This window comes from Ooceraea biroi, chromosome 2 (assembly GCF_003672135.1).
Source record: "Ooceraea biroi isolate clonal line C1 chromosome 2, Obir_v5.4, whole genome shotgun sequence".
Taxonomy (NCBI): Eukaryota; Metazoa; Arthropoda; class Insecta; order Hymenoptera; family Formicidae; genus Ooceraea; species Ooceraea biroi.
Genome location: NC_039507.1, coordinates 18,541,221 through 18,557,462, shown reverse-complemented (window position 1 = coordinate 18,557,462; position 16,242 = coordinate 18,541,221). Strand labels below are relative to the sequence as shown.

Sequence of the window (16,242 nt, the reverse complement as noted above, 5' to 3'; positions counted from 1 at the left end):
TGATTAAAAAACAAAAGCAACGCATGTCGAAAATGCTAAAGAGCTTTCGGAAGTTGCATTTTTACGATGATATAAACACGACTGTTATTGCATCTATTGCTATAATGCTACTAAATGTCATGGATAATGTCAACGCTGTAAGAAACAACAGTTATCGGAAACAGCTATTGGGACAAACTGACACTACAGCCATCTGTTGCAAAACCCTCAAAACTAAATCACACTCCTAATATATAGTCTCGTTTACAAATTAATATTAAACAGTTTTAAAGACACGCAATAAATCTTTTATACATCCACTAATATTTCTTCGCTCACAAATTCGCAGGTGCCTTATCCGCCACGTAATATTTTATAATGGCTCTTAATTTTTTTTGTTAAAAAGATTTACGACGGCCATCATCAAAGATCGTCATCGTAATTCCTCCCTCGTTTTCATCACGCATTCGCGTAAATACGCAATGCGGGATTTTTCGTACGATTCGCCCGAAATGTACGCACGCACGCACGAAACTACGCACGCACGTGTGGGCGCGTGATCGACGCTGATACGTATTCGCCGCGAAAGTATCAGGTGAGTACGAAGTCGCACGACGTGACATTCGGGAGAGTACAGCCGGGGGGGTAGTACAGCCTGAATAATGCGCCAATATGCACGAAGATAAGAGAGCTGTGTTCCGCGCCCTTGTTCCCTCCCTCCCGCGCTGCACCTTGACGCGCGCATAAATACGCACGTGGACACGCGCGACAACGCACTCGCGCGCACGGAAATATATACCGTGGCGTGTAAGTGACACGCGGCACGCGAGATTCAGTCGTCACGCGAAACACGATACGCTAAGTATATATATATAAGTGTGTGTGTGTGTGTGTGTGTACTCAGCCGATTGCCCGCCGCCTCCGAATTTTTATTGGCCGACACCTCGAGTTTTATCGCGAGGATATTTTCCCTAACAAGTACGAGTTTGTCAGAAGGGAAGGGCAGCTAATTGTGTGAGTCTCACACGCACGATGCGAAATTATGGACTTCCGGGCAGGAATTAAAATAGCAATTCTCGTATAACACTTTATCAGGGGGGCTCTGCGTTCGCACAAGCATCGATTTTTAAAAGAACATTCCTGTTGTAATTGTAGCAGCAACTTTTTGATAATCATGCCTCTCGTGCGTATGAATAAGATTGGAATAATTAACGAGTGTTCTTAGAACTTTCGAGCCTGAAGCGAGGAATCTTTTCTATCGCAGTATACGAGCCAAGTAAAACGATGAAAGAAATGACTTTGCATTCGAGTCACGATTCTTTCCTCACTACTTCTCCTATACACTCCCCGATGTCAGTTTCTCCCGGTATCCTTGTAGAGCTAACGGGCGGCGGAAACGTGCTACCGCGATCATAGAAGACTAAGTGCGTACGAGAAATTTCAACCCCCCCGAAATTACGCGGTGCAGTGCAGAAAACCGAACACCAGAGGAAGCTGAAGAAGCTCGCGAACCCGCACGAAGATGCGGCAACGCGTAAAATTTGCTCGCTCGCTTCAACGTTTCCTTATCGCGGCGTAGTCTTTAATTATTGCGAGATCGTCTATTTATAGACGCACACACGCGCACACACACATATGTGATATCTCCCCCCCCCTCCTCCGGAAAATGCACCCTTTCGCCGGAGACGACGATATTACGTCGTCCTGTACTCCCTCACCGGCAATTAGCGTCGGGCGACAGCAAAATTCGCTATCTGCGAAATTACTGCATTAACGTGGGACGTGCTTCTGAAATATGGCACGGGTTGTCCTTTCCTCCCCTCGTCCCTTCCCTCGTCACCCTCCTCCTCCCCGCTCTGATCTTCTTCCCTCATCCGCCGGAGGTAACGAAAGATCGTGTTACCCGGTTACCCTTCCTGTCTCCGCCAGCTGGTCCTCGCAAAACGCGGGGAAGATGTGACTCACGTAACGGCGAGCGCGAAATTAAACGTAAAGTCGGCGGAACGTGGTCGGCCAGGACGAAGGCCTGCCTGCGTGCGACTCGCTCGGCGAGGATTAAGCGACGCGGTGGCGTCGCGACGCCAAGTACATAAAAATAAAAAATAAGGTTCCGAACAATGAGAGTCACTGCATAAACATCGAGCGTTACCAAGTTCTGTGCATAGACGTCGAGCGCTACCGTATAGCTTATCTGGAATTCACATCATTTGACGGGTCACATAAACTTGTGATTACAATATTTCGGTAACTAAAGCCGTTATCAAAAATCTAATGGCACTTTTATTATATAATATAAGTACAAGCTTTCGATTGCGACCAATTTGGATAAGATTTGTACAGTCAATCCTGAGTTTATTATAATCGTACGTTAGAATCGTGACGTTAAGTTTTCCGTTTCCAAATTCTGGTTCAGACTCACGTACATATGCTCGCACATACACATGCAAAGCGATTTTGTCCCTCAAGCTGCTGTTCACACATGCATGATTTAATTTATTATAAATAAAAAATTATTTTAATATATGGATACTGTTTTATTTTAAGATAAAGATAAAAATCGCAAAAACTATACAAAAATTTAAATTTACTTGTTTTAAATGAAATAATCGTGATTGCGTCGCAATGATAATTAAATAATTCTTCTAATTTTAAGATATAAATTATGACAATTTAAGATATAATTTGGAACATTTTATACTCATCGAACGTAATCGAAAAAGAAAGAGAGAGGGTGAGAGAGAGAAAATGTTAAATTGTCACAATTTATATTTGACAATTAGAAGAATTAAAAAGATTTGCACGAGTAGATAAATCTTTATTATCCAACATTTTTATGTTGAATGAGATCTCACAGCAGAAATACAATGGCATATTATTGCGGCAATACAAAAATACATAGAAACATTTAAAATTAATGATACTAAAATAATTCAAATGACAGATTTAAAAATTAAAGCTGTACCTGGAAAAGATATATATTGGTGCGAATATACTAAGATATAGTAAAAGTCTTGATTTGTAATTACTAAGAACTACAGATAATTACTAAATGAATTGAAACTTTGTTTATAACGAATGCTCTGAAGAAAGATTGCGACTCCGTACTTAATTCCGAAACTTGATCGAAAATGAATAGAACGATTGCGCTTCGTTTTCCATTATAATTCCGGCAATATCTTAGAAAGCTGTACCTACGGAAAAGATCTCGATTGTTGCGAATATGTATAAAATTATTAGTGGAAGTTTTCATCAAGGTGAAAGTACAATTGACGGACATTATACAAACATAGTACATATGTGCTACCGAATGGCAATTAATAAATGATTCAAAATTGCTAAAGTACAGTTGGCCTCGAAATGCTAAAAATGCATATACATTTTTTGCAGAAAAAATATAAAAAATTTTTACAAAAAGTAATGAGATCCCTCTAAAAAAAACCTTACAAAGGTAAAAAAATACGCCAAGTAAATTACAAATCCTCACACTGACTTGCTTCTAGTTACTTGGCTAATTAACTATGGATTTCATCTTATTTTTGCTTTTTTATCTACTTGGCGTATTTTTTTTACCTTTGTAAGGTTTTTTTAGAGGTATGATATTTTCCATTTTATTGGGAAAATAGATGAATAACAATATAATAGTATTACATATATGAGTAATGTCAGAAAACTTTTAACATTTACCTTTTTTACTTTTTAACGACTTATCTACACCTTCTGCGTGATATATATGTTTAATTTTCCACTTCTGTATACAAAAAGATATAAAATAAATATATTTAAAATGTCACGTGAGATTACACTTTATTTTTACGATGTTTATAATTTAAAAGGTGAGTATAACGCAATGGACATTTTTAAGCAATAAATCTTCATATTATTATATGGTATAAAATCGTATCGCATTTATAATTAACGTGTAAACTGCATTGCTCAATTACTTTTGAAATTATTATTTTCTAAATATTTTATTTTATAAAATATAGTTTTACAGTTGTCAATATTTGATAGACCAACAGTATCATGTTTACAACATATTCTATATCTTAAACGCATACCACTAAACAAAAGCTACAATTCGTTAATTAAATATAATACATCGTCTGGATACTCAGTTGCTAACATCTTATTTGGCATATAATAAGTGCCTTTGAATTCACAGAAATACACGCCGATTGCGCGATTAGTAATAGGTGTCGGCGTATTTAGCTTCTCTAAGCTGACTGAAATAAAAAATATATACAATCATGTTATTATACAGAGTGCTTCCAGGTTAAATGACCAAACTTGAAATATGAATTTAGAACTTCAAAGCAAAACAAAAATCTTTGGAAGCTCGCAAATGCTTCGCTCAAGAGATTAATTTCTAAAATTATTAGGATGTAAGTTCTGTTAGGAATAAATAATTCTGAAATAATCTAGGTTTGTCATAATAGGCAAATTATTAGACTAGATGGTCAGTCTTAATTACTAAAGAGAATCATTTATTCAAATTCGAGTTTTCTGCACGCCAACAGGATTCGTCAGTCTTAAAACACAGTTATTTTTCAATAATAATCAACAATAATTATTCTTGATGAATCTTATCAATAGAGAGGTTGTCTATCAGCAATAAAATAACTGTGAAGATAGATAACTTCCATCGACTGAGAGTATTTTTCATATAAGTGTGGATGAAATTCCTAACTCAGAAACAGGTCCTCTGATATTTGTTGATGGGTTTTGGTTGAAATGCTGCAATATGATAGCAATTATTCTTTTATTTTGCAGAGGTTCAAAAACTCCATCAGTTCGTGGCACCATATTAAATGACCCAGTTTCCCTCAATGATTCGTTGAAATGTTAAAGATAACAATATCTTATTTGGCAATTTTCTGTTTGGAAATCGCGTTGCGTATTCACAGGGAACAGCATTAATATTTCCGTTACAAAATCTATATAAATATGCAATGTCTATCAATGACCTATATACCGAAAAAAGAGGTATTTCGATTATATTCAATCCTATACTTCTATAGCCTCAAAAGTCAATATCTCTTGATCAAAGCGCTTGCGTGCATACTTCCAGAAGAAAATGTTTTATTTTGAAGTCCTCATCATAATTTAAGTTTAAGAAAATCATATTTTAAGTTTGACCGTTTAACCCAGGGGAATCCTGTATATAGTAATTATATATGTGTATAGTAAATATATATAATTCAGATTAAAACAATGTATCTAATATAGTTTGTTTATACCTTCGCAAATACGAAATACTCGCTCTGCATAAAGGACGAAATACCATACAGATTGATTCTTGGCTCTCAGTTCCAAATCATCAATCTCCGTCCATCCTATTATCACGAGTGGTATATCTTGCCACATAGTATTTGTACCTTTAAGTTTCACGATCATTCCAACTGCAAATTTCATTTCAGCAACTCTCTGCTTTGGTTTGAGTACGTATTTTATATGTTTTGTGCTTGGTGCATTGTAACGAGACTAGAAAGTACAAAATAATTAACGATAATATATAATTATCTTTTTAATTTCATATACAACACATCCCCATAAAAGATAATCTCTTCAAAGAAGACAAAGTGGAGTAACAGAAGCTTGTGTCGTCTTCATAAATTAATAACATACATTTTTAATAACATAAGGTACTAAGGAAATTCTAATAGAAGGAAGTCTATTGTCACTAACGTTCGCCAGCTTATTAAATTTAATGTAGTATCACGATTAGAATCTTTCTACATTATTTTTTACATTTATGCTTTCTTTTGTCTCTGCCATTATCTCGCATAAGAAATCACCTTTGTCAGAATGTCGTCGTGACAGTAAAGTAAGATTTAATTATGCACAGAATATTATATTTATATTATCTTTTTGTGCATATGTGTAATATTTATCTACCACACAAACAATGGGCACGCGTACGCGTAAGGACATACCTTATATTCAGATAACATGTCGGTTGTTCTCTGTTGTATTAAATCGATGTGTCGACTTGCATAGCATGTAGCCCTAAGTTCATCCTGCACATATGTGGAAATACGAAAGTTATTTATTGTGAAAACATTTCTTTCTGCATTTATAGTATTTGACAAATATGTGATACGCTTATTTCAAGACATATCGATACTCCTAATAAAAAGTTTTATGGAAAACTAAATAAAATATTCATATATACAATGGATCTTAGTATTCTTTGTTATATGGAGATATTCTTATCATAAAAAATATATTAATGAATCTTATCTTCAAAAAAAAAGAAAAGAAAACTACAGGAATTTCATTTCTTTAGTTATAAACTTATTGAGATACCGTTTCATACCAATTCATCTACGAACTTAAATGCATCTTCTTGTTTTCTCATATAAACATACAGTGATGTCAACAAGTCTTCTTGCACCAGATGTAGAAACCTTGTCCACCAACGACCTTCTTCAGACGTTCGTTCGAAATTATTACAATTTCTTCTATGATAATAATAATTATAATCCGTATTTTCCATTTCTATTATATAACTTTTTGACAATCTTATCAGTAGCTAAAACAAACATTACATTCATTAATTAAACTAAGATTACAAAAATTTCGAAAATAAAAAATGTTTTGAAATTAGAAACGAATCACCCTTTAATGTGTCAATAATGTAAATTGTAACATATCATGATATGTCTATGCTATGCATGTTTGTGACCAATTATCTTATGGTCAATTTTATGAATTCTTGTCATTTAGTAGATTTGATATAATATACATGAATAATTACCTCTACCAAAGTTATTCTGGGATATCTATCAAAACTTATTGGACATTCTAACGCAAAATTATTAATTCTGGGCAAGTTATTTTTATTCAGAATAGCTCCATCTTTTCCCTCTTTGAGATAGATATAAAAACAGTGTTCGTCATTAGAGTTTGTTACATTACTGCAATAAAATAATAAAAATGTATATGTATGACTAAAAGAAAAATGGAAATTTAGAAAAGATATAATGAATTGGAATAAAAATTAGTTTACCCATTTTGGCTTCCATTTTAATAACCAATAATATGGTTCGTCTTTGCCGCCTTCCATAAACAGAATATTATGATAAGGATTAAGAAAAGATACTAAATCACAATATATACCAAGTCTTCTTGCTACACTCTGGAATATGATTGTCAACGATACACTATTCATCTGTAAGGTTTTAACTATATATCATAATTTAAGAAACAAAAGTATTAACATTAATAAGAAATAATAAATATGAAGCTATAGATAAAATATAAGCTGATCATAATGTATTACAAACTATAACTTACGATATCTTTCATTAATAGGTATTGTCGAAAGAGATCTGATTTTAAAGAATGTATAACTGCCTCGAAGGTTGGTTTGTACAAGAGTATGTTGAAAAGAATATTTATAATCTGTCTTCCCTCGCTGTTGTTCCATTGATTTTTATAGATATTATTGTATTTCCACCTCGAGAATTGTTCACGAGATGCCGAGAATATTGGATGCTTGGGATTCTCAACTTTAAGATGCTTCATCACCTGTTGTGCGATATTATCCAGGTCCATATCTATGTGCGAGCAAGAGACATTTTTCTCCGGATGAAACCATTGTATGATAAAAGTTATTACCTCTTCCAGTAACTGGTGTTTAGGAGGGCGATTTATAAATTCCTGCCATACGTTTTCTAGATGATAATGCCTTAAATATGTTAGAAGGATTCTTCCGTAATAAATATTTGTCAGGTTGTCCTTATATCCACTAAAAATTAATACTTTGTATATTAACTGATAAATGTTATATCTCTTTATCATATACATTACAGTATAACTTCCTAATTATTCATAAAACTTTTAAATAAATATTCATTATTTATTAAATCTCACCTTTTCCACCGATCATTTAAACTTATTAATTCATCCATAACTAAATAATAATTCAAGTGATATGTTGTGTTGTTTGGATAAACCAATAAAGTAAGTTCTTCCTTGTCGAGAATTACATTATGGAAGGAGTAGAATTTGTCAGGTAAATGGCATACGTAAAGAGAATGACGAAGTTGGTCTCTTGTAACACGTTCCTGGAAGTACTCATCAGGACAGTTGTAGTAGTACTTTCGCTCATTTGTACCAACAAATGCCGTAATTCTTTCTTACATTTTACTCGTGCTTCTATCAAGTCTTCAAAAGTTAAATAGCCTTTATGCATCTCGATTAGACGAACTCTTTTCAAAGCAGGCCATCTGGAATAAAAATGTGAGAAAAGAATATTTTTAAGTTTTCGAATCATTGGATATGTAATTGTATAAATAAAATCATTGTCAGAGCAATACATTTTGACGAATGGAAGAAACTTGAAATTACACATACTTTTTATGCAAAATCTAAGGTGAGTTCTAAAAGGATGTAAAAAGAAACAAGAGCAATAATATAATCTTTCGACTTGTCTTCCTTATGATGGTTATATTTATCACCATATTGCACGACAACAGAAAAACCTCATAAGGAAAATTACAAGTATTACACATGTGAGCCAAATTTATACGCTATATTTTATCTGTTGTACGTTCAAGGAAAATAATAAGAGCTTTTCCGTTGCTTGCATTTCGATAGAAAAATACGATCCAAACGAATCACAAAAAAGTACTGCAATCTGGTTCCGTTTTAACATAAAGGCAGCTTTGTGGGAAAGGATAGCAAAATGGGATCAAGGCAGCAGGAGTGCAACAACTTGATCCCGAAACTCCTTTACTTATTTATCTTATCTCTAAAGAATTTAATATAAAATTATATAAAATGTTATTGACGCATGCGAAAGCTGTATCAGACACAAAAGAGTCTTTCTCTAAAAAAAGTATCTCTTTTTAAACTGTTTGTTTGATTAGTCACTAGATAATGGATATATATAATAAGGACCCCACACTGAACCTTCTCTTTTCTTCTCTGAGCAGCAATATATGAAACGTATTCTATAATAGATTGTCATAAAGCACACACACACACATGTGTAATTTTTGTATCTATCCTCACTACTTATTGTTAGTCGCAACAGCCGTACTACCATTTTTAATAAAAAAACACACGCGAGTGGCAGAGGATCACAGCAGGTTTTCATCATTTAGTACAGACTACTTAATTAGAAGAAAAAGAAAGTTTACTGATACACTAAATGCAAGTTATTTCTATCCTAGAATATTTGCTCATACAGATGTAGGTTGTAGGTCTACCACTGTTTCACCATGTAGATATAATCGTTTTTTATATAGATGTAATAGTTGGTTTTAGAAAATTCCATTCTCTGTTTCAATAACGTGGCAATATGACATACCGTTAAAACTTGGTATCATAAATATCTTGATAAAAATTTTAATTAAATTTAATTACAAGGAACTAGAAAATACCTCTGATCGAACTTTCGCCTCCAAAATGAGTTGGGGTATAGCATTTGATAAAAATGCTTGCACGTGGAGGAAAAATTTGCAAAATCTTGACACTGATAATGTTAGAACCCAGAATTATATATATCACGTCGACGGGGAGGCTCATTATTGTAGCCATTGTAAGAAAAAAACGATATAAATGAATCTACGACACTTATACGAAATTAATGTATTTTGCATTACACTAGCAATTGCACTGGTTTGTAGGTTGTCACTTAAATGCATAAAAGCGAATGAAACACCACAGCACAGTGTTGGAAGCGACACTCTTATTGCACACGTGCGTTGCAAGTATTCTCAGTGACGCATAAAGTTTGTGAAACGATGTATCCTGTAGTAGCCACGTGGTAGACACTAATAGGCCTATAGTCAGCACGCGTTTACAAAAAGCCTTCAGTGACTTTTCAGCCAATCAGGTGGTTTTCAAGCCACTTATAGAGGCGCTTTTATCGTTGTAAGCGCGTTTTGCGTATAGGTCATGAAGTTTATTCCTTTCACGACAGATTTAGATCTTATATATTCTTTCGTTCATCTTATGTGCAAAAAATTATTTAGGAAATTGCAAATATTGCTCGAAATTATGTGACATGTAGAGGAAAGACGCCAAATATACCCGATATACCATTTTGTTTTTGGAGATTATCTCTTAATTTAAAGTTCGAAATAAAAAGTTGCATACACATATATACATATACTAGAGACTGCCTCTTATTATATTGTATTATGTTTTTTATAATATCGTTTCTAGTTTTTAAGAAAATAACGTTTTTCTAAGACACACGAAAACTGAGCTCTGAAACATGGGCGCCCACATCGACATATCTGTTAAAAATTATGATATATGTTAACAATATAATAAATGTAAATAAATGATCCAAATAACACATTAAATGGTTATATAATATAAATTTCTAACACTTTATATTTCAATAGTATTTGCAACAGTATTTATGTAATAGTAATAGTATGTGTAAAAGTATTTATGTACTAATATATAAAACATCTATGTAATAACGAAAATAATAAAAAAATAAAAATTCATATCAAACATCATGTATTCTGTCAGGGATTGAACTTAAGTTATGTTGATTGCAGAGTGGCGCACGTATCACATAGAGTATGTCGGGTTACGGCACACTCTCAAATTTAAATTCTAAATATTTGCAATCGTGCCGTAAAAAAAGTAATAATGATAAAAATAAAAATAAGATATTTTTAGGGAGCTACAAGTATGTAGAAGAACTTGATATTATAAAAAAGATAACTACGTTGTTTAAACTACGTAATTTGTCAAAGACCTTATTGAAAACTTATAGAAAAAAAACTTTCGAACTTCAATAACTCGATATAAGGTCATTTAACATGTAATCAACAACCAAGAAGTATATGAACTATGAGTTCTTAATACGTTAACTAACTAAATAAATCGCAGTTATATTAGTTTTGATAAAGTGTAACATTTACTTTCTGAGAAATAGAGATATATCGCATTAAGAGGTCTATGTCAGTTTCGGCCTTTCCTCTAATAACCTCTTAAAATCGCCATTTCGTGAAGTTAAGAATGATGTTTTACGGACCTGGCTCGAATGCTACACATGTGTCATAGTATACGTCACACACATTTTGCACCTTACGCAGATGTCATAAAATAAAATACAATCAATAAAATAAAAAATATAAAATATAAAATGCGTGTAACATTGAAACATATAGGTAGAAACCATAGATATATTAAATATAGAGAGAGCTTTGTCTATTTTATCGCGCGCAAAGATAAGTGGGGCAAGAGGGGCAGATTTTCCTCCTTCGCGCATGCGCAATTGCGCGTTTCTGCCACCGCGGGCGATTTGTCATTGTTTATACATCGACGAGACAATATAACCAATTTTTTAAAAAAGGAGAAGTTTTTATGGTTTTTATCTTATTGATTAAACTTTCTGAAAACGAGCTTAATTCTTGAGCCTTCCACTCACACGCCAGATAACAAAATTACACATGGCATTGACGGATCTTGTCCGGAAGGTGCGATTCTGCGTCAGATTGCACGTTCATCGGCATCAAGTTCGGTTGATACTTGCGATTACTTATCTATCTTTAAAGAAAGATGAGCGTTTGAGAAAGAAATCTTAAAATAAATATATACACGATCGCGCGTTTCATCAAAACGTCTTTTGACGAAATATATTTTCGAAATTTGTCGGGGTAAAGGTAAAAGGCGGTGGAGGCGTTTTGCCGCCCCTCTTGCTTTGGAAGTTGGTCACCTTAAGCCATGGCAGCCTACGTATTATGCATATTTACTGCGTGGAGTAAATGAGAAACACGAACCCAACAGGAAGCATGTGAACGGGGGGAAAAATGCGAGGTAGAAACAGGTGGAGGGCTGGGGAGGGGGACACGATGTGCTGCTACCCGTAATTTATCTCAATTTGATTGCGCGGGAGACTTGGCTCACCTTCCTTTTTTTTCCCCCGTGTTTCTCACGTAGAGGCAAGATTATAATTTCCGTTAGTGTAGTATGTATGTACGCCGCGCCGTGTATGTGCGTTTCGATATCGGCAAAATGCTCGGTGGCTCGATTAATACGATTGATTGAGATACACGTTAAATTATATCGCGAATAATTCCATCTGTCGCGCTTTGCGGCGCAGTTCGCAGTTCGCAATTTTCCCAATGCAATCGCGTGGATACGTGCACTTAACGAAAATGGGAAAATTAATGCGGTGGCGGTGATCAATAATATGTCTTTCGATTGGCATCGTGTGCAACATTTCAATGATGCAATCAAGCTCCATACGGGGATAATTATAAAGCAATTCAATTCGGGAAACTTTATATTTCGCTGCGGCCGCTTCTTGCATCTTTCTAGCGTCGCGATTGATGCTTTAATATTGGGTTGGCCAAAAAGTAATTGCGTTTTTTTCCAATAGATGGACATACATGTCTTGAAATGTAACTAACTTCATTCTAAACCGCAAATTCATTATGTAGGTTAACAACTCACAGTTCAAGCTTGTTTTAGAAAAAGAAAGTACACGATTTCGTTAACAATCGTTTGTTTGCCGTCGATTTCAAAATGGAAAATCAAAAAGAACATTTTCCTCATATTTTGTTTTATTACTTCCGAAAAGGGAAAAACGCTGTGCAAGCTCATAAAAAGTTATGTCATGTATATGGCGAAGATGCTTTAAAACTGCGGCAGTGTCAAAATTCGTTTACTAAATTTCGATCTGCAGATTTTAATGTGAAAGATGCACCACGCTCAGGAAGGCCAATCGAAATTGATGACGACAAAATAAAGGCACTGATCGATTCGAATCGGCGTTTAACGACACGAGAGATTGCTGAGAATCTTGACATATCGAAATCGAGTGTTGAAAACCATTTAAAACGACTTGGATACATTAGTAAGCTCGATATTTGGGTGGCACATGAGCTGAAAGAAATTCATCTCATTAAGCGTATTGACATCTGCGATTCTCTTTTGAAACGTGAGGAAAATGATCGATTTTTGAAACGTATGATAACAGGCGACGAAAAATGGATCGTCTACAACAACGTCAAACGAAAAAGATCGTGGGGCAAGCGTGATGACCCTGCTCAAAGCACTTGAAAAGCAGATATTCACCAAAGAAAGATTATGCTGTCAGTCTGGTGGAACTTTAAAGGTATTGTGTATTTTGAGCTGCTTGCAAGGAATCAAACCATTCATTCAGACGTATACTGTCGTCAACTGGATAAATTAAATGATGCCATCAAACAGAAACGTCGAGAATTGGTGAATCGCAAAGGTGTTGCGTTTCACCATGATAACGCTAGACCACGTACAAGTTTGGTCACTCGTGAAAAATTGTTGCAACTTGGATGGGATGTGTTACCATGATGTTACCACATCCACCATATTCGCCAGACCTGGCACCATCAGATTACCATTCGTTTCGTTCTTCGCAAAACGCCTTGAATGGTAAAACCTTGACTGCTGATGAGGATATGAAATCGTTGTTGGAATTGTTTTTTGCTGAAAAAGATAAGAACTTTTTTGAGCGCGGAATCATGAAGTTGCCTGAAAAATGGCAAAAGATAATCAAACAAAATGGACAATATATTGTTTAATAAAGTTTTTGTTTCCCATGAAAAATTCGCCTTTTATTTATATTAAAAAAAACGCAATTACTTTTTGGCCAACCCAATAATTAATTTCGAGAATGAAGGTGATCTCTCAGAAACCGTGCGCGATATCAAAATGTGTTTGTGATAATATCAGAGTTGTTGGACTTGCTATCTTCGTCCCTTTCTCTTTTTTTCTCTTTCTCTCTCTCTACTTTGTTTTATATCATCTGCCCATAAGGCTGGGATTTGGTGATAAGACCCCAAGATGCGTTTTCCGATCGCAGAATCATCGCGGGGGTTTCCCTCGTGTTCGCTGCTGACGTCGCCTTTTCCATCTCGATCTCGCGGTTGTGGCAGTCGCGGCACGCAACGAACGCGCGCGAGGAATCGCATACCAAGGCGCATCCACCACGGCGACTTTGACACGTGCATAAATCCAGGAGGGCATCCTGAGCGAGCATTGTGAGCCTTGTCAGACGCTCCTCTCGCGCCTTCTTTAGAAACGCCATTTCTCTGTGTCATGCGTACCTCGTTTCGCGATGCGTCGTCTCTTCTCTCGTCCCTTCCTCTTTTCCTGCTGCCACTTCTGATCTCATTATGCCTAAACGTACAACTATTGAATAGTACAATAAGTCTTTCATTCGTTGTGTGCTGCTGGACTCTGGGATAATCTCACGAATACTTCGCAATTTGTTCTTTATCGAATCGTTTGAGGAAACTCAAACACGTGATACGACGTTCGATACGCGTGAATAGTAAGAGATCATGCAAATCCCGCAAATTTGCACAATTTGCGGAAATTTTCTTGAGCAAATTATCCCTCATTGACATCATAAGTTCTCTTATATGGACCCTTAGTCATTTACACACACGTTTCTAACGCAAACGTTTTATTTATTTTAAACTGATTATATCATCGTGCGAAATTTGAATATCAAAAAGTAAATATAATGTAACGTTCCGCAGATGTTTCTAAAAACTTGGCAAATTAAATATCATTTTATTAAAATTAAATATCATTTTATTAAAACTGATGACAGAATCTTTCAGGGAGGAGGTATTGTAAAGTTCCTTTTCACTGTTAACAACTTATTATTCCTCAGAGGTTTCGCGAATAAAGCGGTGCTGCTTAATTGAACCTTTCTCACCTTTCCCGATAAAGCCCAGGAGGGGCGCGGACCCTAGCACGACGCCCATGGCCAGGAATTAAGTTTTCCAAAGGATCCGCGCGACCCTCCGCGATTATACGGCCCGGAACACGATAGTTTCTATACGCAGGAAAGGGAGTCGTGCTCCTCAAAGGTGTAAAATTTTTAAGTCGCTTCGAGCCGGGGCACGGCAGTCTCGTTCTTGAATGGCCCGTTTTTGGGCCGGCGAGCCGTGCCGTATACGAAGGTACGGCCGTATTTTGACACTGCTGACAGCGGGTCCTTATTCTCATGGTAATCCCGCACGGAACGACGCCTTTTCAGGAGCCCGTTTCCCTCCACGTCGCCCCTCGTCGTTGTCCTTGAGGCGGACTCTCGGAGGATCACCCGGAGGTCCTCCCCTGACTCCTAACCGACATCTCATCGCAAGTCGTTAATCAAGAAACGTTGCGAAAGATCGTATCGTCATTTGCGTCCGAGCGGGGTGCCGCAGGAAAGCAAAATTGCTAAACTCGATCGCAGATTGAAATTAATAAGTTCTCTCGCGTCGCCGCTTTATTTGTTAAAATAAAATAAAATAAATATTTTATATGTTTCTAAGTCTTTTTAATTTAATTTAATAAAATTAAATAAATATTTTATAAGTTTCTAAGTCTTTTTAATTATACATATTTTGCACACGTGCTGCTCTTCTAAAAATATCTTTAGGGAGAAATTATTATGGAAATTATAATGTCTTTATGGTGAAAAAGAAAGCACGTGAGTTTGTGTACGTGTTATATTAATTGTAGCAAAAGTAATTCCTTAGTCGGATCAATAGCTATATCTAATACGTGATGTCGTCTGGCTAGGACGAGAGTGCACGTCGAGTGCTGCATACGAATTTTCCGGATCAGCGGTTCTCCAGTGTAATCGCGCTTGAGTTTACCTAGTCGATGGGTTACTTTTCCTGCCATGAACAGGACCGAGGATAAAGTATATTCTTCCCTTAGAATTTTAAGAAAATAACGATGTTTAGTAAAATTACAAACACTACTCCCTCTGTTATAGTTAAAAAACAAATCAATGCAATATCTTTTAGCATATTATCATTTAGTATATTTTATAGAACATAATTACGGTTTTGGGATTATCCAGATTTTAAGTTCTAAATTTTTCTCTGTTTAAGCTAACATACAAAGCCTTTTACTGCACACTAAATTTACTAAAAATTGTCGCTAAATCTATCGATGAAATGTACCATTTGTGATAAATCGAGATGAAACAACGCATTGATATAAATGAGCTATAATGTAACTACTTATATGGATTTCTTAAAATTTGAGAATTCTTTTCTTTGCAAATTAGTAATATGTTTTAAAATTAGATCTTCCTACGAGATTACGTTCAAATTAGTTGCAGATATAAATAAAAGTTTTAATATAAATTTTATATATAAAGTGCTATATAGTTGTCTCTAGCATTGCAAGGATGAAAGATTGATAGGCAAAAAAACTGAGCTCCAGTAATCATTCCTCATCATGAAAGTTCTGGGAAAGAGAGGCACATCGCATATCGAGATATATTCGTTTTCGCAGTCA

At 35.4% G+C, this 16,242-nt stretch overlaps 1 protein-coding gene across 9 annotated transcripts in view; it reads right to left on the bottom strand.

Annotated features, from left to right (window-relative positions):
- Positions 1–3,766: 3,766 nt before the first annotated feature.
- Positions 3,767–16,242, bottom strand: part of LOC105281913 — a 67,877-nt gene continuing 55,401 nt past the window's right edge. For 2 of the 9 annotated variants that reach the window (XM_026967897.1, XM_026967898.1), the window contains exons 2-8: positions 7,276–8,210; positions 6,990–7,150; positions 6,737–6,896; positions 6,296–6,511; positions 5,913–5,996; positions 5,217–5,460; positions 3,767–4,202 (exon numbers count right to left, since the gene is read on the bottom strand). In XM_026967897.1, the coding sequence (XP_026823698.1) occupies positions 4,051–4,202; positions 5,217–5,460; positions 5,913–5,996; positions 6,296–6,511; positions 6,737–6,896; positions 6,990–7,150; positions 7,276–7,788 (1,530 nt within the window). In that variant the 5' untranslated portion in view covers positions 7,789–8,210 and the 3' untranslated portion in view covers positions 3,767–4,050. Of the gene's footprint in view, positions 4,203–5,216; positions 5,461–5,912; positions 5,997–6,295; positions 6,512–6,736; positions 6,897–6,988; positions 7,151–7,275; positions 8,211–16,242 lie in introns of those variants that run through there. The other 7 variants (XM_026967902.1, XM_026967900.1, XM_026967899.1 and 4 more) reach the window with 7 other exon arrangements.